The sequence below is a fragment of the Stegodyphus dumicola genome, chromosome 4, assembly GCF_044657685.1.
Source record: "Stegodyphus dumicola isolate Sdum_Otavi_A_Nest chromosome 4, ASM4465768v1".
Taxonomy (NCBI): Eukaryota; Metazoa; Arthropoda; class Arachnida; order Araneae; family Eresidae; genus Stegodyphus; species Stegodyphus dumicola.
Genome location: NC_140771.1, coordinates 246,236,315 through 246,261,999, shown reverse-complemented (window position 1 = coordinate 246,261,999; position 25,685 = coordinate 246,236,315). Strand labels below are relative to the sequence as shown.

The 25,685-nt window shown below is 33.2% G+C and overlaps 1 protein-coding gene across 3 annotated transcripts in view; it reads left to right on the top strand.

Moving 5' to 3' along the window:
- Positions 1-1,411: 1,411 nt before the first annotated feature.
- LOC118192903 (uncharacterized) overlaps positions 1,412-25,685 on the top strand; it is a 200,777-nt gene continuing 176,503 nt past the window's right edge. Inside the window, exon 1 of one of the 3 annotated variants that reach the window (XM_085816178.1) lies at positions 1,412-1,564. In XM_085816178.1, coding sequence (XP_085672304.1) covers positions 1,520-1,564 — 45 coding nt within the window. In that variant the 5' untranslated portion in view covers positions 1,412-1,519. Of the gene's footprint in view, positions 1,565-3,532; positions 3,688-8,943; positions 8,966-25,685 lie in introns of those variants that run through there. The other 2 variants (XM_085816181.1, XM_085816182.1) reach the window with 2 other exon arrangements.

The window sequence follows — 25,685 nt, the reverse complement described above, 5'->3', positions numbered from 1 at the left end:
CTAATAGCTCATCGCTATTTATTTTCGTTTTGATTTTAATTTTAGACTAGATTTAGGAAGTTTTCATTTTGATTAACATATTTTAACACCTTAATGTGTCATTCTGAGCGGACGCGTCGGGAAATTGGAACAGAGAATTGAGACTATTAAAATTTCCAAGACACTTTGTCAAAAAATTTTTTTTTAGCGAAAAAGTTTCAATTGTCTGTTTCGGCGAAACGCGTAATGGGGTTAGCTTGATTCGACGTTCAAATAAATGAAATTTAGCTTGAAAAGCCTGTTTGGAAGTCGAATTTGGCTAATTTACCATTTTCCGCTTACTTTTTAACTTTTTCAGTTTTTTAATTTTATTTATGTTTTACATGTCTAATGATTTGCTTTTCATGTGTATTAATTTTTGAAAACGTTTTAAACCTTTTGGAGCAGCAGCTCTTGGTAACTTTTAGGCGAGCTTTCTACAATTTTTATATTTTACTTATTTTGCAGCATATTGCGCAAGATGTTTTCTAGACCAAAATTGGTTTTTCACAAATTGTTATTACTGCTTTGCTTGATATATATATATATATATTGCTAGAATATGCTATTGTACTTCTATTGTTTGAGAAATTATTGAAAGGAATTACGTTTAAACCTAACCTAATTACCTAGATATGTATCATAGGAAAAAAAAAAAACTCTTGGATAATAATGACATATGTTTTGCGCTTTTTACAAATTAATCAGTGATTTCATATCGAGCTTTTAGGAGACATTTTTATTACATTCGTTTTCTAAACACCTGAGTCAACCAACTTGTCTTGAACCAAAATTTGAAATTAAAATACTTATTTTTGTCCTTCCTGTTATCTTAATTTATTTCTCTATCACGTTTATAATGCAGAAAACATAGCAGAGTAATTTTCAAGAGCACATGTTCTTTTAAAAGCAAAATAATTTCACAACTAGAGCAAATTAAGAACGATAGATGGCGACACTAACTAGAAACATCTCGTTCACATTTTCCAATTTAAAACGAAATGTGTAGGTATTTAACTTGACAATTTTCTGCACAGAAAGTTAAACTAATGTTAGCAGATTATTACATTAATTTATGTTTATTGTATGCGGAGGATTAATTAAAATTTAAGCACACAGCTACTTAATAACGGTGAAGAAATTCATGCTTTGCTATTTTTTAAAATTCTTAGGTTAGAATTTATAAAAAAAAAAAAAAAAAAAAAATCTAGGTTATTTCTTATTTTTTCTTTTTTTACAGTGTTTTTAACGACCTTCATTTTTTTCTGTGTCGTAAAAACGATTACAAAAATGTATTAGCAACATTAGCAACAACTTTTTAAATACTCTGGTAGATGGCGCCAGGTTGCTCACTGATACTAAATTTAGCAGCAGGCAACGAAGGGATTGATCAGCGACATGGCGCAGGGAGAACCAGGAGCGATCTTTAAGATCTGTAGAGTAATTCAGGCGAATGTTATAGTCTAGTGCACGATGTGAAGCTTCTCGCTAGAATTTTAGAATGTTCTTCCGTTATGTTAGAAAGACTTCGAGTAAATCGATGAAGGTAAGCAAGCTGTTATTTCTCCTATTCTGATAAGAAGAGTAGCATTGCATTGTTTCTTCAATGCTTTGCATTTCTCATTAGCTCCAGCATTTCTAAGGCTTTTAAGAACCTGAATGTTTAATAAGTCCAGATACAAAACTGGGAACCCGATGGGAGATTTAAATGCATTTTGATCATGTTAGCATATATGTCGTATAATTTATTTTATTAAGCATTGTCAAAGGTGATATCCAGTACCTGAAGTTTACCTTATGAAATTTTGACAGGTATATAAACTGTTAGAAAATTCTGTAGATAAATGGAGTTGGCAACTCGCAAAGCGTTAGAGCTTTTGCATGAAATTATATTTTTATATTATAAATATATTTATATTTATTAAATTTATTTTATTGTCCTATATTTTACAATCAACTTCTTAAGCTTTTGCATATACATCTGAATGCAATAAACATCTGAAGAATTATACTAGTAGCAATATTTTATTAATAAATACAAAGATTAAGTGAAAACAATTATTTCCGCTTTTCATTTATAAATTCCTCCATCTTTCAATTTCCATGACTTTTAAGTAATGCTAATGATTCACTGAAAACTTTTAAAAATCGTATCATATCTCTCCTATACTTTTTTTTTTTTCTTGAGGGAGGGACCTAATATTAAGCGGCCTATAAATAATTATTCTTTGTCAAATTGCCATACATATGGAGTTGAAAACATCTTACATTAATCGAATAAATATTGGAGCAAATTTATATAAAAATTATCTATTAGATACATTCCAAACCACATGAATAAGATATATTATTAATTAAACTAGAGATATAATAAATTGAAAAAAAAAATGGTGTGAATTATTGTGAGATCAAATTCCTTCAAAATCGCTCAGTCAGTCCTAAATTTAATATTCGAAAGAAATTTTACCGCTCTTACGGAACTTGGAACTTCGAATATCAACACTTCCCTGAACTGGCAATTTGCCAAGTCGCGCGCATGATAAATGAAATATTTTTCTGCCTTGAGGAATGGAAACATTTCTCAGGCGGATTGGGTAGTAACGTGACATGGTTGACGTAACATCAAAATCACGAATTTGCAAAATTTTGCGTTCTGAAAAAGAAGCCGAGGTAAAAATAAGTTCAAGATCTTACGCGTTGTTTAAGGACAACAGTTACTAAGTTGCGGGGCGTATAAATGGATGTAAATAACATAATGTTGCGTAACGTAACTTTCAAAATGTTTCGAACGTCTCTTCTAAAGCATTGTATGCTGTCAAAATAATCTAGAGCAGAAATCTCAAACTTGTAGCCTCCCGAGCAATTTTATATGCCCCTCGAATGCATTCATAGAGGTAAGAATGAAAGGAGGGGACCAACCCCCCACTACGAGTACACGAATGAAGGACTGCTCCCAGGCTTTGGTCTCTAGATGGGGTGTTTCCTGTTTACATCCAAAACTTCCTTGACAGCACTTTGATAGTATTTCCACAAGCGACAGTTCCATATCAATCGAAAAGCGGGACATTTCCGCATAAAAGAAACGTTCATTGTTGGATGGACAATAGAAATTTGTTTCCTTTAGTGACAGTTATGCAAAAATCACATCTTGGTTATTTTTGATAACTTGCAACAGCGATTTTGATTATGAATTTGTATAAAATTATAAATTGTTAGAATACAAAAATATAGATTTTAGCAAAACTGGTTAGCGTTAAGAATGAAAAATACCTTTCGCTATCTTTAAAGACTTGAAAGTCTTGTAAGACATTGTAAATCTTAGAAATTTTCGGTTGATCTTTACAATATGGTAACTGGTAGTTTGGCGACATTTTGAAGGCGATAAAGGTTACTACCTGGGACTATGGTAATAATGTGAGCAGTACTCAGTTCCGATTACGCATTATTTTGTGTGAGGGAAATGAGAAATCATGGGATATGTCATGTGATATTAATGGACGAATTACGGTTCTTGAATCGGAAAAGGGGGGAAATCGGGAAAAAATCTGGAAATTTTGTATTTGGTTTATTCTGTGTTGTGTGAAACAGTGTTCGTGAATTTTTGGATCCCATGGCCGTAACTAAAGAAAAGTTTATCGGACACGTAATCAAGATTCTGAAGAAGATTAGGTAAGTTAGTATTTTTAATTATTTGAGGATATTATTTTTATGCATTGTTCTAAATGTAAGGAAGTAAAGGAATTTGGTATTATTGGGAAAATTGTTATTAGCAATGATTTAGTTTAAAGTAATTAGGATTGTAAGGTAATTTATATTAATTTTATGTATGTGCTTATTTATATTTTAAGTAGTGTTTTTGAATTTAATTATATTTTAATTAAATGATAGTTATTTTGTGAATTTTATGTTTGTAGGAATTTGGTATACGTTATCAGGTAATTTCATATATGTTCTTTTTACCGGGTTTAAAGATTGAGAAAATTGTCATGTATTTTCGTGAAATTTTTCTAATTTATGAGAAAAAAGCAGTGTACATGGATGTAGTGAAGAGTGTGCGCAATTCCATTTTTGTGCAATTCTGGGGTGTTTTTTTAAGTAAAAATAAGTCTACGTGTACATGGTTTAGTGATATTTTAATTAAATTATAGTTATTTTGTGAATTTTATGTTTGTAGGAATTTGGTATACGTTTTAGTTGAAGTAAACGTGCATGGAAATAATTTAAATATTTGATACTAAGTATTTGTAATGCTTGCGGTATGAATTCGTTGGTGACGTGTATAATGTAATAGATGATTTAGAGGTAAAAGTTTTTGGATATTTTATTTATTTTATATGTTGAAATGTTCATATTTGGAAAGGGTAAATACCTTTTCGCGATCAGGTAATTTCATATATGTTCTTTTTACCGGGTTTAAAGATTGAGAAAATTGTCATGTATTTTCGTGAAATTTTTCTAATTTATGAGAAAAAAGCAGTGTACATGGATATAGTGAAGAGTGTGCGCAATGCCATTTTTGTGCAATTCTGGGATGTTTTTTTAAGTAAAAATAAGTCGGCGTGTACATGGTTTATGTGTATGTGTTATTTTGAAAAACGCGTAAGGAGTATGGTATTGTGCACTTTTTCCCAATTTTGCAGTGAATATTTGTCATGATTAAGCAGTTTTGTTAGATAAAATTTCTAGCATAAGTGTAATTCGGCTAGTAGATTGTTGGAAGAAGTGTTCAGTAGATAAAAAGAAAAGAAACATGTCTTTACTTCGTGAAGACAAAATGGCGGCGTGGAAAAAAAAAATAGAGGGTTGCTGTAGGAGAGTTGGTCGCCAAATTTTCGCCAAAAAACGCCAAGTTACCATAATGTAAAGATCAACCAAATTTTCTATTAACAAATTCTACGATCTGAAAGCGAGCAGTGGCAACACTTCTCGAAATAAAGCAGCTATTTATCTGCAGCTTGCGACACTGTTTTCAGAGTTGTTAATTAATATCACTGATTTTAGCCACCTTTTTTTTTGAAAAAAAATGGAGGTTAATCTTTGGATTATGGTAACTTGGCGATTTTTTTGCGAAAATTTGGCGACCAACCCTGCTACAGCAACCTGCTAGTGTTTGGAAGCCATTTTGTTTTCACGAAGTAAAGGCCTTTTGTTTTTTATTCAACATTTTTTTCCAACAATCTGCTAGCCGAATTACACTTATGCTAGAACTTTTATGGAACAAAAGTGCTTAATCATGACGAAGATTAGGTGCGAAATTGGGAGAAAGTGCAGAATCGTCCACTGCTTGCCGCGTTTTTAAGAATTGCACATACACGGTATACATGTACACGTTGACCTATTTTCACTTAAAAAAAGTCCCAGAATTGCACAAAAATGGCATTGCGCACACTCTTGACTTTATCCATGTACACTGCTAAATTCCTAGCTAGTAACCTTTATCGACTTACCAAAATGTCGCCAAACTACCTGTTACCATATTCCAAAGATTAGCCAAAATGGAAATCGACCTTTCGCAGAACCCAGTAAATAATTGTAGAAAGTTTGGTGACGATAGCTATAAGTAGTGACTGAGTTCATTGCGAACAAACACGCAAATAAACATTCTTCTATATATACTATATAAGATAACCATTAGTTATGAAATGCAACATCATTGTTTAAATAACTGTAACCACTTTTTTTTTTTTTTTATTCTAAAATTCTACTAATGCTTTTAAAACATTATAAGCTAGTTGCGGCTCTTGGTAATTCTACTTGCGGTTCTCCGATTTCATAGAATTCTAATATGCATCTCTTACTAACGTGAAGTTCGACCATCTCTGCTTTAGATGATAAAAACCTTCAAACAGAATGACTTTGCTGACATTTGCAATCAGAAATATATTCTTTGCCGCCGCAGACACCTCTTTCATGCTGTCATCTCAGCTTCTTCTTGATCCCTATTCTTCGAATCGATCTTACCACCCAGCTCATAAAAATTTCTTGTCAGCTCTCGAACTTACGACGAAAGAATCCAAAGTCATCGATAACTGAGTACAGGCTGTCGATTTCCATCTTCATGAAACTTCCAGAACTCCATAAATTATTACCGAGTTCCTTCATTTTGCTTTGAATACGGGACGAAGTTTCGCATACAAAAATGGTTGAATGTTAACACGAGAAGGAAAAACTGATAAAAGAACAAATAATTTTTGTAAAATAATGGAAATCAAACTGATAGTGACTAGACATCTAATCAAAATGGAATAAAAAACTATAAGAAGGGGGGGGGGCAAAAAAAGACCAGCTTTAATTTATGTTGAAGTTATAAAGAATTTTTAGTGAATAATAATTAATCGAAATTCTATTAAAAAGAGGAATCGATAAAAATATATTTACGAGTACCTCTTGGCGAAAAATGGCGATTTTTGTCGGTACATGGATATCGAGTTTGTGCAATTCTTTGACTTGTGATTTTGGCTTATGTAGCAGCAATTTTTGCGCCAAAAATACAAAATTACACAAAGCCAAAATAACAAGACAAAGAATTGCACAAACTGGGTATCCAGGTACACATCTACCTATTTTCACTTAAAAATCAGAGGGTAAAATCCTAGTATACGGTGCAGCCTTGGCGCGACTTTGAAAATTATCACCAACACCAAAAATGATCCAAAGAAAGTCTGTATATATATATACTATACACTATATGCTATGTGTGTATATACATAGTATATACTATGTTTAACTATATATTTTCTTTGAATGACCCGTTAACTACTCATCGTATATGTCCTGTTTTTACTGCTCATCATAAAGTCGCCAAAAGTAGCCAAATCCTATGTGCACCGGATACTAGGATTAAACCAATCAGAGAATTGCACAAACTTGGCATTGCGCACTCCCTTGACTTTATCCATGCACACATCGACTTATTTTCACTTCAAAAAACATAAGAGAATTGCACAAACTAGGCATTGCTCACGCCTTTGACTTTGTACACATCGAATTGTATTCACTTAAAAATTCAAAGAAGGAGCCAACAAAAAATATATATAATCTGAATAAACGGTAATATCCTAGTATACGGTGCAGCCTTGGCGCGATTTTGAAAATTATCGCCAACACCAAAAATGATCCAAAGAACGTCTATATATACACTATATACTATGTGTGTATATACATAGTATATACTATTTAACTATATATATTCTTTGAATGACCCGTTTACTACTCATCGTATATGTCGCGTTTTTACTGCTCATCATAAAGTCGCCAAAAGTAGCCAAATCCGTGTGCACCGGATACTAGGATTAAACCCAATAAACTACATTTTAAATCAAACAATGAAATAACACAAAAAAGGAAATTTATCTTTGCACTACACAAAGGAAATATATACTTGCCTTATTTACGAATTAATATGTCTTCAGTCAAACAAAGTTCCTTAACAGCATCCGAAAACTTCCTAAAACTATCTGTACACTGGCGTTGCCACATAAATTCACAAAATAAGAGTCAAAAATATCCTCCGTAGCGTCATTATCGTCCGACGTTCGACCATACGCATTTCCTTCCTACAAACAGGACACTTAATAATGGCTACTAAGTAAACCTTCATTTACACACCAGTCAAGTAATGCTCTTTTCCCCTTTCTTTCCAAATCGTACAGAAACTTCAAATTAATCTTACCGTATTCAGCCATTTTACCGTCTAAACTACAAAACAAGCAATATACTTCCCAACCAACACACACAACAAGCTCTTACGAATTTACTGCAATCATGCAACCGATTACGTCATAATAGGGTTTCCATAACATTCAATTACTCAGGCTACCATATATGAAATAACAACTTGGCGATAAATGAAACAACAACTTCGCGATAATACAAGGGGTACCCTTCTCTTTACTCTAACCGAGGAATCGAATGTTATGTAAAGCTTATATAAATAAATCATAATAAAGATGATATGAGGAATTCTTGTCATTTCTACTAAAGGACTTAATGAAGTAATTTAAATTCTTTAAAAGAGCAAATTTTCATTACGTTGAAGTTGGTAAGAATAGTTAATTTTGAACAGAAATTCGTTGGCATCTGCTCAGATCTTTTAATGCTATACCCTTTCCGGTACTTACGTATTAACGCAACCAGGCCAAATTTCGCATAAATTGCCAAATTTGGCGACCCTACTTACGGCAACCCTACGTGTTATACGTAGTTTTGTAAAAAGAGCATGTGGAGATTCACAAAATTTTCCTGCATTTTCGTGCAAATTTTTGTAATTTATGAGAAAATAGCAGTGTACATGGATAAAGTGAAGAGTGTGCGCAATGCCATTTTTGTGCAATTCTGGGATGTTTTTTTAAGTAAAAATAAGTCGACGTTATGGCGAATACGATTTTCGATCAGTGCTAAAAGCAATAGCCAAAAGATTTCCGTCGAAAAAATAATTCTGCAACTTATTCAAATTCGAAACAGGAAGGGTTTAATTGCTATTTTATATTTTAAAACAAAATAATATAAAAAACTATATTAAAAATTATCTGTAATTAATAAATGTACATTTTCTTTCTATTCATACTTTTTTACTCAAACTTACAAATCCCGCCAACCTGGTTGCGATAATACGAAAGTACCCACTTTTCTTTTTCATTTTCAAAAGTCGCAAAAAGTAGCACAAAACAATCATAAAGTAGTAAAAATTTCCCCAAATCGCGTTTTAGTTTCAAAGGTTTTTCAAAAGTAGCAAATTTGCGAAAAATCTCACGATCTGGCAATCTGATTCGGTCTGTTTGACTCATCTCTGAATCGGGATGTACGTCATTAGGATTGCCTTTCTCAACTCTAGGTAAAATTTCGCATCAATTCCTTACATCTACCGCCAAAAGGCACACTGTGAACAGAAACGTACGTACACATACGAGGACAGAACATACTTCAAGTTGAAAACCACCGCCTCAGAGTAAGTTTACTTCTTTCCTATTTAGTGTAAGACACGAGTATATGAAGCTTAAAATCAGAGGTAGAGTTTAATTCTAACTACGCAGTTATCAGTTGTAGCAAATGCTGGTTTATATTGCGGGTTTTCTTCTCAGAATCAGAGGAAACGAAAACAATAGCAGGCGGTAAATATATAATACTGCTAAAATATTTCAATGCAGTTCTTCCCCTCCCCTTCTCTCAAGATGATTATGCCTCGCAGTATAATTTGCTAGCTGCCGTGCTCGTTAATTGACCGTCTTGCATTTTCCTTTAGATTGCATACGCAGTTCTGCAACGCAGATGGCTTAAACGTATCCAGCTGGCGGGATTCTAATCGGCTAAGCTGTTATTTAAAATGGCTCAGTATTCTAGCTTTTCCAGCATTCTAACTTCGCAAGATAAATTAATGTGTAATGAGTTTAGAGGGCAGTTGGCCCGACGAAGACGTAGCTTCGTTGACAACGTTTACGCATTTGGTTTAGATAGGAAAGAATGGTGAATATAGGACTTTATTAAATGGCAGAATTTTGAAATGATATGTGTTACATAAGCAGATGGCTATCATTCATTGAAACTTATTGTCTTTCACGGTAAAAGTTTACAATCGGGTGCCCCTTGTTTATTGGCGATTCTTTTTTGACGCCAAGATCGGCGCCAGGAAGTCACAATTTCAAGATGGCCGCTACACAAAACCAAAATAAGAAGTCGAAGAATTGCATAAGATCTGTGTCCATGTACACATCGATCTGTTTTTACTTAAAAAAACATCCTAGAATTGCACAAACTAGGCATTGCGCACTGCCTAAAATATGACCATGTACACATCAATCTATTTTCATTTAAATAAAATCGGGAAGCTAAAACAAAGTTAAAACTATCGTGGTAACCAGAAGTGAGGTTTCATCGCCAAAATTAAAAAAACAATGTCGCCAATCGAAGGGGCACCCAATTCTACACTAAAGCCTCTTTCACTAAGTTAAAGATATCGTCCTTAATCCAAGGTCCTTAATCCAATATTCGGCTCTGTTCAAGTGGTTTTTAAGTTATAGAATCTGTAACGAACTTATCAATTTATTGACATTTCGAAGTTAAGTTATCGCAATATTTATTATTACTATTATTATCACTATCCGCTTACGCTGCCAGCCGCCTAAAATAATTATTATGGAAAATAATAATAATAATAATAATAATAATAAAACAAATAAGTAAAAAAAACTCAGAGAAACTTTTCAGATTTTACATTACGCCCAAAGAAGCTTTTTTTAACGTTTTGTGTTTTACCTTTATTTATTAAATATCATGTTCTTCGCACTTAAACGAGTAAATTCAATTCAACGACAATATCGCAAAATAATTTTAAAATGAGCGTATCTTTAGAATTTCCGATACACAGTCTCGCGCGTTGGAGATGTTCACCCCCCCCCAGTACATTGTTGTCGTTGCTTGCTTTGAAATCCTTGAGTATGTGAATCAAAAATTCGTTCAAGTATTACAAAATATGAAATCTATAATAAAACAAATTCCAAATTAGGGCATTCAGATGCTCATATTCAGTGGAGGATTACTTTATTCAAAATTCGATGGTTTTAGGTTCCGTTGTTTAATCGCAGTGCGAGAAACATATATACATTTATGCATATTCTTCATTATTTAATTACTTTAAATATAACACAAGGTGATAATATTTGGTGGCAACACTTTGAAAACTGAAACAGACATTTAAAGTTTTCGATGCAAAATGCTTAAACGAAATTAAAGGCCCTTCTGGTTTAACGCTCTTTGGGTTAATAAGGATTTTAATGAGCGCAGCTAATGTAATTTCATGGGTTTAACCAATAATTAATAATATTATATTTAATACATTTAAATCGCTTCGTTTACTATCCATATCAAAGGATTAAATTTGACAGTAAATATCTTCCGCTATGCGGAATCGCAACAAATTGGCGCATTAAAGAGAAAAATATTTTCTATCGAGCAGTGGCGAGAGATTTCCTTTAAATCGCCGAGTTTATAGATTAATTTGGACAGACAAATATCTAACACTTTGCCGAATGGTATTACATTTCCTTTAAACTTCCGAGTTTGTTAATTAAAATTTCATTAAGTTTGCTCAGATGATAGAAGAAATCAAAAACAAATTGGAAATTCAAATTTTGGGCTTCGAAAAGTAAGTACATGTTCAGATAGACAGACAACTCTGTTCAAAATTTAGTGACTCTAGGAGCGGCTGTTTTTCTACAATGCGACAGATACGTCAAAATTTTCATTATTTAATAAATACCAGATATTTTAAATTCACATTATACATGGGTTTTTCAATTTTGGCTAAGTTTCTGCAGCAAAATTTCACTTCTTTGCTTATACATGAATGTGCTTATATCCAAAAAATGTATCGTAATTTGAACATTTTACACCAATTCAGGTGGTAAACAGAGAACGTTAAAACGGACGCAAAGTAACTATATCCTTTACACAAAGCTAATTCTTACAGTATCAAAGAAATACGCGCTCAACATAATCCTCTGTTAGATATAAATTTAAACACTCTTTGCACATATTTGTTCGTACTGATTGGCACAAATTGGTAATTAACTTCAAATGGGCTTTGCCCCTGAGGGACTATTGTTTTCTTTTTGCGATTTTGCGTCGAATCGCTCTGAATGTCAGATTCACTTTTCAAACTATTGCCACCCAATATTATTGCCCTGTATTATATTTGAAGAAATTAAATAATGAAAAATCTGCATAAATGTGTGTATATTTCTCGCATTGTGATAAAACAACGGTACATAGAGCCACCGAATTTTGAATGACATAATCCTACTGCGAATATGGGCATGTGGAAGCCCAAATATGAAATTTAGAATTTGTTTTATGATCGATTTCATATTTTGTAAAACTTTAACGAATTTTTGATTAAGAAACTCAATGATTTCAAAGCGAGGCATGGCAACGTTGTACAGAATAAACACTTTTATCTCCAGCGCGCGAGATTGTGCATCGGAAATTCTAAAGATAGGCTTCATTTAAAATTATTTTTCGATATTGCTCTTGAACTGAATTTTATGGTTTAAGTGGTATTGGTGGAAAATGATGTTTAATAAATAAAGGTAACACGCAAAATGTTGAAAAAACGACGCTTTGGATGTAATTTAAAATTTAAAACCTTTCAGATTTTTTTTTTTGGGGGGGGTAATAATGCAAACATGTTTAGGGTCATGTACTTTTGATAAAATCTTGGAAAGAATGACAAACAAGTTACCTTTCCCTAGGTGTTAAGTATAATCTTTCCTGTTCTGTGTATTTCCCCAGCTAGTAGCAGAAACACTGCACAATTAGGCATCGTCGCTGATGTTGGCGAAGCAGATGATTGAACGGTTACAGTCGATTGCGATGCAGGGTATAATAATAGAGGCGTCTACTCACTATCAATGAGAATTTCAGAACTCGTAACTATCCATCGAGAATCACGCGAGTACGGAACAACTGCCGTGACAATAACATCCTCACTGTGGGCTTGTCCCCTTACAAACACTCTCCTAACAGGTAAATACTTGCACATGCATTTGGAATTTAGAATATATGCAATTCTATGTCTCCCGTTTTCAGAAGATTTATTGAGATTTTCATGTATCTTTTGCTTAAGGAAAACACTACTGCATTAAAATAGTGCACTACTTATTTGCAGTAGTGCACTATTTTAATGCAGTAGTGCACTATTTTACTGCAATATTTACAAAATATCTGATATGAACACCACATGACTTCTTTGTAAGTATATTTTATTATTATATACCCTTTTTCTGCACTTTCAAATTACTTTTATTTAATTAACCGATCCCTCGAGGCAAACTGTAAATGACATCAAAACTGAAGATTGTGAAACTAAATATCCCGCGCAGTTTGTAGTGCGAAAGTCGAATTTCTTGTATTTTTATTTTTTCATAACGAGTAGAAAACTTCCCTAAATATAGGTATACGAACTAGGAAACAGCAGCGAAAGTTAGATTTCGTTATTTGTTCAATTTTTTTTTTTTTTTTTTTAATTTGTAATTTCTGAAACATGAATATTTTCGTTATTTAAAACAGTTTCGTGATTGGAAGTACATCAACAAGCAACGATTAGCAAAAATAAAGTTCGGGAAAGACTTCTAAGGGAGGTGTGTATATATATACAGTTAGTCAATAAAGTCTGCGTACATCAAGAAAAGTAATATCAAATCCAAATTTTAAGGTGCGAAAAGGGTAGTTTCTTAAAGTTTTATTTTTTAAATATTTAGTTTCAATAAGGGACTTCGAAATTATTTAACTGTAATATTTTCATATCTAATAATTTATGCACACTAATTTTTAAAAGATAAGTGGCCAGAAATCAAAGCCAATAAAGTTTGCGTACAACGCGAAGGAGGCGGGAGATTTCTTTATCTAACTTTTAAACTTCAAACTTGAGAATGCAAAAAAGGTTACACTTTCAAGGTCATTGACTTCCGAAGCAAATTTCACGTTGATTGGAAGTTGTTATTTCTATTTTCTTTGACGAAAAATGACAACCAATAAAGATATTCCTTTAGTTACGAGGGCCGAGCGGTAAAGTCGCTGAACACTGGTAGTTCGGTCCGAGGTTCGAATCCCGCGAACGGGCTGGCTGCATGGGCGTTTTCGTGGTTTTCCCCATGTGTAACGTGTATACGAGCCAGTTTCCCTTAGAAAATCCTCCACGAAAGGCATCCCTCCCCTTAGGCAGATAGCCCTAGTGTGCTTTGCCATAATTAAATACACCAACACCTTTAGTTACGAGACAACTAATTATCAAATTGAGAGATGAAGGTAAAACTATTCGCTATATTGGTAAATCATTTACTAGTGTGCAAAGAGTTATTCAAAACTATCTTGACACTGGTAGTCTTGCTGTAAAACCAAGATTTGGGAGACCGAAGAAGCTAACGCAGAGAGAAGAAAGAAAAATTCTTTTACGAATTAAACAAAATCCTAAACTTTCTGCTGCAAGCATTGCAAAAGACATTTTTTTTAACTAGCAACAAGGAAATTTTTCCTGAAAATGTACGAAAAGTGCTGCGAAAGGCCGATTATCATGGACCAAACTTAGGTCTAAGCCATACATTTCCGAGACAAATAGAAAGAAAAGAACTGCTTTTGCCAAAACATATTTAAACTCTTCGCAGGACTTCTGGAACAATCTAATTTGGTTAGATGAAAGTAAATTTACAATATTTAAAGTTAATGGTCACCCTATTGTATGGAGAAAACCAGGAACAGAACTGAATCTGAGAAATTTAAATCCAACTGTCAAACATGGAGCTGACGGTGTGATGGTATGAGGGTGTATGTCGTCGAAAGGAGTTGGAAATTTTCCCATTATTGATAAAGTCATGGATAAGTACGTTTATCTGGATATTCTGAAGAAAAATCTACGAGACAGTGCCCGAAATTTAAACCTTTCTAATACCTTTATTTTCCAACAAGACAACGACCCGAAACATACAGCTAAAACTGTGAAGGAATATCTCCTCTATCACACTCCAAGACAGTTACGTACTCCTCCACAATCACCCGACCTCAATTTGTGGGCAAATTTGGAGAAACGAATTCGAAAACACAATATTAAGTCGCTAAATAAGCTAATTAGTAAATTGCGGGAAGAATGGGCGAAATTTACATCGGATGACAATGAAAAAGTAGTTCAGTCAATGCCCAGACGTCTGCAAGCTGTTTTGAAGAATAAAGGATATCTTACAAAGTCTTGAAGTAATGTAAAAAACTTATATTTTGCTTTTTTTTTTTTTTTTTTTTTTTTTTTTTTTTAAGTGTACGCAGACTTATTGGAGGGAATTTCTGAGTATTTTTGACAAAATATATTTTTGAAAAAATGTAAAAAGTATTACACTGATATTATTTACTTTTTATTTAAGCTTACAATTTTAGCTAATAGAAGAAAAAAAATGCAATGATTAAAATACATTTTTCTTTGCTTTAAGTGTTTTTTTAATTTAAAATTTAGTCTGTACGCAGACTTTTGTGACTAACTGTATATGTACACTGTTGGGGGGGACAGTTCTATATCTCTCGTTCTACTTGGCTGATTGACAAAATTCAAATTGCGTTTTTCATGTCTCAAAAGCGCGACTTAGGATATCTATTAGATTTCTATGTGCCCACCAGCGGCCGAGCGGTAAAGACGCTGAACACTGGTAGTTCGGTCCGAGGTTCGAATCCCGCGAACGGGCTGGCTGCATGGGCGTTTTCGTGGTTTTCCCCATGTGTAACGTGTATACGAGCCAGTTTCCCTTAGAAAGTCCTCCACGAAAGGCATCCCTCCCCTTAGGCAGATAGCCCTAGTGTGCTTTGCCATAATTAAATACACCACACCACACCATTAGATTTCTATATAGCATCATTCTAATATATGTATTTTGACACAAAATAAGACTTTTTCTGAAATGACATGCCAATTTCTTTCCATATTCTACGACTCAAATTAAGCCAAACTGCCAAGTTTTATAAAAACCGCACTAGTAGTTTTTAAAAAATGAGCTCTCAAAATTTTAGCTCCTCAGTGTTAGTTGAATTTGGTATAAATTTTTTAATTAATCTCTTTTTTTTTATTAAACTTATTTGATTCTTCGTTTCACATTTCGAAATTTAGGTTCATTCCAAATAAATTTTGCTCTCTTACTCGGCTCCGTTTTTTTTAAATTTATTTTTTAATTTTAGTAAATGTAGTAAAATTAAAAAAGTAAAATTTTTAAATTTAGTAAAATTTTAGTAACCTTTTTACTTTAAAAATGATTGAATTATGTTGTTGTTATCTTCCGGTTAAGGTTTTCGCTAATCGTTAGAATATGGTAACAGGTAGTTTGGCGACATTTTGGTAAGGCGATAAAGGTTACTAGCTAGGACTTTAGCAATAATTTCAGAAGTACACAGTTCGAATCACAGATTATTTTGTCTCAGAGAAATGAGAGATCATGAGACATGTCATGTGACATTTTCCGGAAAATTCCGATTGTGATTTTAGCTAATAAGCACTTAGAAACAAATTCGCTGCTAAAGTGCAGAATCGCCCACTTATTTGTTTGGTGCTTTTTACAAGAGTAAGAAGAATTGGATTTTTGTCAATTTTCTTTGACTTTTTAAGTGAAAATAGGTCGATGTGTACATGGATACCGTGTATGTGCAATTCTTAAAAACGCGGCAAGCAGTTTGCGATTCTGCACTTTCTCCCAATTTGGCACCTAATTTTTGTCATGATTAAGCATTTTTGTTCCATAAAAGTTCTAGTATAAGCGTAATTCGGCTAGCAGATTGTTGGAAAAAATGTTGAATAAAAAAAAAAAAAAAAAAAAAAAAAAATGCCTTTCTTTTGTGAAAACAAAATGGCGTACAAAACAAAACTAGCAGTTTGCTGTAGCAGGGTTAGTCGCCAAATTTTCGCCAAAAAATCGCCAAGTTACCATAATGTAAAGATTCACCAATGTTTTTAATGTTTTTATTCAATCTGCATGCAATCGTTGTAGAATTATCAACAATTTAAAAGTTGTTTAAGTGCAGCTAAGCCTAACTTTTTTTGCCGTAGCACCCTTATTTCTTTACAATTGAAACTCAGAAAAATAGTCAATTAAGTCCTTCTGCACCTTCAGTGTCTTTTAGCCGAGTGGGACCAAAAGGAAACTTTCAGTTTTGCGCATCAGCAATGGCAAAAAATCTTGCTTGTTTTTGCGCAGACACTATAATTTAATTGTAAAAATTGTTTTTTTTAACTGTATTTGGTGTTTTGTGTTTTTCTATATCTTTCAATTTTTAATGACGATCTTTTGAGATTTTATGTATTTTTGCCTTGCCGCGAAGTGAGAACTGAATTAACCGAATGAGAACTATATCTCTAATGAAATTCGAGGAAATAAGTTTAAATGAAATGCAGGAAAAAATGCACATAATTTAATAGGCGGTACAATGAGGTCGTGGTATCCGTACATATTTTTTACTCTATAAACACTAGTCAACTTTATAGTTCTCTTTATGAATTTTTATTTTGACCGGTGGAACTCGAATTAACTCGTAGAACTTTGGCGGCTTCCGCGGAACACAGTTTGAAGACCACTGCTCCAAACGATTGCTAATTTCGCCCTGTATATGAAGCGATATGCTCTTGTGACGAGATTGAACCTCTCAACTTCCTGCCGTACGTTGTTCTGGAATTATGGTCACTTCCAGTTCACTTACAGCTCCTGACATAACCCTATTGCTGTGGCAAATGGGAATCGTCTCTTTAATTTTGTAGAATCAAGCCTAATTCTTATCTTCTCTTATCTAAATTTTTATCTTAACGAAGTTTCCTTTAAATGAAACAGAAATTAAACTTTGCGTTTGTTTAAATTACATTCTATGTATAGAATATATTTATTGTTTTATTTATCCATGGTTCAAATCACGGGAACAGCACAATTAAATCTTCACATTGCTTGGTTCCGAAGAACTTAGTAGTCTTTATGCAGTTACAAGTTAGTTACTACTTAGACATTTTAAAGTTTCCTTTCAAAATTTAAAAAGGTACTATTCGGTTTCGAGGGCCGTAAAAAATCGCCAAACTATTGTTGCTGCCAATGTTGCCAAAAATAAGTGTGGCAACCCTAATAACTGCGGCAAGAAAGGAAGTATAATAATAAATAACTATTTAAGATAGATGTTTTAATTTAGATGAAAGGTTAATTTCATATAATACTTTATTATTATAATTTATATGAAAAAGGCTAAACATGACTGAATGGAAGCATAGGAGTCAATAACTAAATAACTATTTCAGATCATTATTATTATTTATATAAAAATTGCTAAACATAATTGAATGGATGCCTGCATCGCTATTTCGCTACCGACTTATCGCTAAAGCATAATTTCATCTCGTTGGTTGTTCAAGCGTAATTTTCTATAATGAATGATGCCTTTTCTTTGAAAATATTCTCGGTAAAGTGCAGAATCGCTCACTTATTTGTTCGTCGCTTTTTACAAGGGTAAAAACAATTGGATTTTTGTCAATTTTCTTTTACTTTTTAAGTGAAAATAGGTCGATGTGTACATAGATAAAGCCAAGGGTGTGCGCAGTGCCATTTTTGTGCAATTCTGGGATTTTTTTTTTTAAAGTGAAAATAGGTCGATGTGCACATGGATACCGAGTATGTGCCATTCTTAAAAACGCGTCAAGCAGTGGGTGATTCTGCACTTTACCCAAAATTCTATTGCCGACTTTTCGACATGGGCAATTCCCAAATTTTTAAATCCTAAGAATATATTAAGAAAAAAAAAAAAAAAAAAAAAAAAAAAAAGGATTTAAAAATTAAACTAGTATGTCAATGGCGTGTTAAGAAATATAGAACTATATAAACTTACGCAATCTGAAATCAGCGCGTACGCTAGATTTGGCGCGCTGTTTAAATGGGCGCGTTTGCTAGATTTGGCGCTTTTGCGCATACATTTTCGCTGCAATTTTTTTACGGCATTCAAAACAGAATAGTACCTTTAATAATTGCACTTCGTTATTTTAAGTTCTCTGCTGAATCTAATCTTTGAATCGAAACTGCTAAATTGAAAATTCTGTAATTGTATCTAAGATATTATTTCAAAATTACGATCTATTTGTTAAACGTAGAGATGTATGCTGTCTGACAAAATGATAACATAATGATCAACAAAAATGCTCATTTTGTACCTTAGCAAACGTTATGAACATTGACTTTTGTAATGCAAATAGAAGAAGGGCAATTTGATCGATGAAATGCAAATTATATTTTTATAAAGTGATCGTTTAATATTTATTATATATATTAAAAACTTTTTATTACCCCAAAGGGACAGTTTGCCAGGAAAGGCTATTAATTTCGCTTGGGCATGTTGCGTCTGTTCACTTTCCAAATTGTTGCCACCAAATATTACAGCCCTGCATTATATTTAAAGAAATTAAATAAAGAAGAATCTACACAGATGTATATACGTTTCTCGCACTGTGATAAAATAGCGGTACCTAGAGCCTCTTAATTTTGAATAACGTAATCCTCCACCGAATATGGGCATCTGGAAGCCCTAATTTGGAATATCGTAATAATTTCTCGTATTATCGATTTCATATTTTGTAACACTTTAACGAATTTTTGATTGAACAAATTCAACGATTTCAAAGCAAGAAATGGCAACTCTGTAGGAAGAAGAAAAAATTATCTCTAGCGCGCGAGACTGTTTATCGGAAATTTTAAAGATAGGATCCTTTTTTAAATTAATTTGCGATATTGCTGTTGAATTGAATTTTATGGTTTAAGTGCAAAGAACAGGATATTTAATAAGCAAAGGTAGCACATAAAATGCTAAAAAAAAGTCCCTTTGGGCTTAATGCAAAATCTGAAAGCTTTCAAATATTTTTTTTTTTTAAATATATTTTATTAGCCCAAATTAGACGTTACACCCGAATGGGATATTAGTGTCGAAACGGCATTTTATAGGTTATAATTTAATACGAGAAAGAGGATATGATTGAGAAAACTCTACTTTTATTGCTCTCAGGTAAGCCCTGCAAGTACGTGAAGCGCGTGGAATAACTAACGCAATTGGTATAATAACAGTTAGTCGTTTTTTTTTTTCGGGGGGGGGAAACATAGTGAACTTAGAAAATTCAACCAAGCAGTTGTTATCCATTGTGAATTTGATATGTCTTTCTGACTTAATAGCACATAATTTATAATACGCATTACATCTTTGCAACATACATATCGATTAATCGAATCGTATACCGGCAATGGGGGGAAAAAGTAAGGGGGGGAAAAATCTGAAATGTTTCAGATTTTAAATTACGTCCAAAGGGGCGTTTTTTAACATTTTGTGTGTTACTTTTCTTTATTAAATATCATGTTCCTCGCACTTAAACCATAAGATCCAGTGCAACAGCAATATCGCAAAATAGTTTTAAAACGAGCCTATCTTTAGAATTTCCTATACAGAGACTCACGTGCTGGAGATAAAAATGTTTTTTCTGCACAACGTTGCCATTGCTCGCTTTGAAATCCTTGAGTTTGTTAATCAAAAATTCGTCAAAGTTTTAAAAAATAGGAAATCGATCCTAAAACAAATTTCAAATTTCAAATTGGGTCTTCCACATGCTCATATTCGTTGGAGGATTACGTTATTCAAAATTCGATGACTCTATGTACCGTTGTTTTATCACAATACGAGAAATATACATACATTTATGCAGATTTTTCATTATTTAATTTCTTCAAATATAATGCAGGACTCTAACATTTTGTGGCAACAGTTTGAAAAGTGAACCGACATTTATGAGTCCGACGCAAAATGCCAAAACGAAACTAATAGTCCTTCGGGATTCAAATCCCTTTGGACTAAAAACCGATCACACATTTCCACACACATAATACAGGGAGATAATTTTGGGTGGCAACAATTTGAAAAGTGAAACAACGCTTATTGTGAATCGACGCAAAATGCCAAAACAAAATTACTAGTTCTGGGAAAATTGCCGCTTTGGACTAATAAAGCAAACAAACAAAAGAAATATAAATAAATAAATACTAAACATAGAATGTAATTTTTCCAGACTCATATTGTATATGCTCTCTTGTAAGCTAAATAATTTAGTTATTACAAAAATGTATAACAATATTTCAATGTTCCCATCTATAAAAATAACTTTCAAAATGTTTGTATAAAAGCAGGCAAAATCATAGTAAGTATTCTACATTTATACTCCATTATCAAAAGTATGCCGTCTGCTTATATTATGCTGTCATTTAAGACTGAAAAAAAGGAAAAGTATCCTTCCAAACTTTACTTGTTGAAAAATAACGTAACAGTACAACTAGAATTCTGTAGAAAGTTTTGAATTGTTCGCTTCCTATTTCTGTGAATGATATATTGTTGGAGTTGCGATTTCTTTACAAACATTTTATCTTAAATGCTAAGATCATTGACAGCTAAGCCATACAAGCTTGCGTCACAGGTTTATTACCTTTAAAGGTATAAATTGCGTTGGTAATATTGATAATACTTAGGTAGTAAATACCTTTAGCAAAAGGCACTGTGCGTTAAATCCAAACCAACAGAAATAACAGATCTTTGTAAACATGCCAGAGAAATGGATGGCGGTATTGTTGTGTTGTTGTTATGACTTATCTCACTTGCCTGACAGTAACTTCAGAACAAGCCCATGAAATTCATCGTGGGAGGGAGTGCAAGATTGCACCTGTCGTTGCCAACAGCCTTGAGCACCATGCAGACGACAGTACGACTTTGCTCACCCCCCCCCCAGTTTTGATGGAGAGCACTCCGGAGAGGGACGTGTCCGTTGGGTCTCCCACACCTCTTCTCCTACCACAACCTCTCGAAAGAACTTTCGGCTCGGCGCATATTTATAATACCCCCAAACCGCACAAATACCATACATTTGCAGACATCCATGTCTTCTCCGGGGTTCGAACTCGAGGCTTTCAGTACAACAGTCAGCGTCACTAACCACTATTCCACTTGGGCGGCATGAATGGTCATACTAATAAAAGGAACTTTCTCAATTATTGGATTATGAATGATACTAAATTATCTCAGAGAATATAGTCGTTTGAAAATCATACGATTTTAAAAGAAGTTGATTACTACTGTACACTCAGTACAAAAGAATAGAGGGGAGTAGTTCTGTGGCTTCCATTCTACCGAGCTGGTTGATAAAATTTAACTCGACTTTTACATGTCTCAATAACTCGATTCTGAATCGATATTAGATTTACAGTTAGTCAATAAAGTTTGCGTACATCAAGAAAAGTAACATCAAATCCAAATTTTAAGGTGCAAAAAGGGTAGTTTCTTAAAGTTTTATTTTTTAAATATTTAGGTTCAATAAGGGACTTTGAAATTATTTAACTGTAATATTTTCATATCTAATAATTTATGCACACTAATTTTTAAAAGATAAGTGGCCACAAATCAAAGCCAATAAAGTTTGCGTACAACGCGAAGGAGGCGGGAGATTTTTTTATCTAACTTTTAAACTTCAAACTTGAGAATGCAAAGAAGGTTACACTTTCAAGGTCATTGACTTCCGAAGCGAATTTCACGTTGATTGGAAGTTGTTATTTCTATTTTCTTTGACGAAAATGACAACCAATAAAGAAATTCCTTTAGTTACGAGACAACTAATTATCAAATTGGGAGATGAAGGTAAAACTCTTTGTTATATTGGTAAAACCATTGGAAAACCATTTTCTAGTGCGCAAAGAGTTATTCAAAACTATCTTGACACTGGTGGTCTTGCTGTAAAACCAAGATGTGGGAGACCGAAGAAGCTAACGCAGAGAGAAGAAAGAAAAACTCTTTTACGAATTAAACAAAATCCTAAATTTTCTGCTGCAAGCATTGCAAAAGAAATTTTTTTAACTAGCAACAAGGAAATTTCTCCTGAAACTGTACGAAAAGTGCTGCGAAAGGCCGATTATCATGGACGCAAACCTAGGTCTAAGCCATACATTTCCGAGACAAATAGAAAGAAAAGAATTGCTTTTGCCAAAACACATTTAAACTCTTCGCAGGACTTCTGGAACAATATAATTTGGTCAGATGAAAGTAAATTTACAATATTTAAAGTTAATGGCCACCCTATTGTATGGAGAAAACCAAGAACAGAACTGAATCTGAGAAATTTAAATCCAACTGTCAAACATGGAGCTGGCGGTGTGATGGTATGGGGGTGTATGTCGTCGAAAGGAGTTGAAAAATTTCCCATTATTGATAAAGTCATGGATAAGTTTGTTTACCTGGATATTCTGAAGAAAAATCTACGAGTCAGTGCCCGAAATTTTAACCTTTCTAATACCTTTATTCTCCAAGAAGACAACGACCCGAAACATACAGCTAACATTGTGAAGGAATATCTCCTCTATCACACTCCAATACAGTTGCGTACTCCTCCACAGTCACCAGACCTCAATCCAATCGAACATTTATGGAGAAAAATTGGAGAAACGAATTCGAAACACACAATATTACGTCGTGAAATGAGCTAATTAGTAAATTGCAGGACGAATGGGCGAAATTTACGTCGGATGACAGTGAAAAACTAGTTCAGTCACTGCCCAGACGTCTGCAAGCTGTTTTGAAGAATAAAGGATATCCTACAAAGTATTGAAGTAATGTAAAAAACTTATATTTTGCTTTTTTTTTTTTTGGGGGGGGGGAAAGTGTACGCAGACTTATTGGAAGGAATTTCTTAGTTCTTTCGACAAAATATATTTTTGAAAAAATGTAAAAAATATTACACTGATATTATTTACTTTTTATTTAAGCTTACAATTTTAGCTAATAGAAGAAAAAAATGCAATGATTAAAATACATTTTTCTATGCTTTAAGTGTTTTTTTAATTAAAATTTAGTCTGTACGCAGACTTTTGTGACTAACTGTATATATAGCATTGTTCTAACACAGGTATTTTGACACAAAAATCGGACTTTTTCTGAACCGATATACCATTTTTTTCCCTCATATTTCGATTCTACGACATATATTACGTCAAAGTGCCAAATTTTCTAAAAAATCGCGCGAGTAGTTTTTAAAAAAATGGTTCTCAAAATTTTAGCTCCTCCGTGTTAATTGAATTTGGCGTGTATTTATTAATATCTTTTTATTTATAAAAATTACTTGATTCCTTCTTTCACATTTCCAAAATTCTTTCACTTTACTTCGTACAAGGAAGTAAAAACAAATTCGGACTTCGAGGTTCAAAATTTCCTCCCCGCAACACGAGGAACAAGCATACTTATTCTTCATTAACTAGTAATAGTCATTTTACAGTTTTGGATATGATATAAATTTTCTGATTTAAAAAAAACTGATATATTGTCTCTGATATATTCCCAATTTAATCATTTATAAGGGTAGCCTCAAAACGCTGAATAGCACAGCGAATTGTCTGTTTCTATGCTTACTTTAAGTGATAGCCCTTTCAATACTTTGCCCTTTAAAGACAAGGATAAAAATGCGAATAACATCATTCATACCACACTTACGGGAAGAAGTTTAAAGGTCACAGACGGTAAACACTAACTCGTCAAATAAAATACAAGGTAAGACAAGGAAAAAGTTGGCGTGACTCAAAATGACTGAAGAACTGTCTTGAATTAATTGTGGTCGTGATGCATGCTTGCCTTTCACTTAGATGATGATGTCAGTTTGAAGGAAACTAACATCCTTGAAGGTCGCTCGTTCGAAAGTGCTTCCGGCAATAATAAATAAGGAAGACACTGGGTTATAGTCGGTAATTTATTTTTTTTCCGTTTGTTCTGCTTGGAGTAATGGCAATTACAGTAGCTTACATTTGTTTTCGGGCGGGTTTTCGTGGATCTAAATCTAAATACTGAAACATAAACTTAAAATTTTTTCCCTAATATATTTCCTAGTAATAAAATAATTAATTCAAAAAACGTTAATCAATAGTTCTCGTAATAATTAAGATACTGGAAAATTGGTACTTTTCCGTTTTGCCGGCGCAGGCGATAAAGTCGCTAATAATGGTACAACTGGATGCCAAACGGATTATCCTCGCTGGTAACCTTTTACGTCTCATTTTTAAAACAATTCAAAGCCATTTCTTATCAGATTAATTGTTTCTTTCAATACTGGCATACAATTACATAGAATTTTTACCCAGATAGTTCAATTTGATGCCCTAAGGACATTCGCGGTATTTAAGTCAATTACGATGCAATCAACCCCTCACTCGAAGGCGAAAATATAGAAAAGTCAAGGGTTAAATTCAACAATTTTAATGAGAATGCACTAGCCAAGTAAAGCACTGCGGTTTTACATAATTTCCGAGTAAGCTATTCGTACGAATTGAAATAATTCTTGCATTTAAACTTGTATTCCAAACTAAGATTAAACTTGAAATTAATGTACATAATTACTGAGAGAATTATATTTTTTGTAACGTAGTTTACGTGAGATGAGATCGCTTGGGGTCACGTGATACGAACCGGCGAATCAGGATCCTGAACCATGAAAGCATAAATTCTTAAATTAATGCCTTATTAAAAATTTGTTGTCTTTATTTATTGACTTTTTACAAAATTTTAAACGCTATTAAAATGTTTATGCCTTCAAAATAAAAAAAAAATTTTTAGAACTAACATTTGTTCACAATTTTTATGTGTATACTGTATGTTGTCGCCAATAAAGTCTGCTTGGCGAGATTTGCGCCGGCGAAACGGAAAAGTACCGGAAAATTTTATCGACATGTTTTGGAAGAACATGTTCGCTGTCCAATTTTTTTAAACGAAAATATAGCGCAAGAAATATGGTCTGTATTACTACTCGATCAGAAAACTGTACTAACAGTTTGAAATCTGACGTAGAATTAAGTAATCATGATATTTAATGAATGAAGGTAACACAAAAAAGTTAAAAAAATGCCTCTTTGGGCGTTCAAGGCCTTCATCAAGGGTCATAATTATTTCCATTCATGTGCTAGTTTTACAAATTTTTTTTATCATTTTTCAGCTCTTAGTTTATTATTTTATTTATTGTTGCTACAGTCGTATTTAAAGACTTAGACAAGCCGTATTTAAAGACTTAGACAAATGCACTGAGCAAAATTAAGAGTATTTGCGCATTATGTCGAATTTATGTAAAA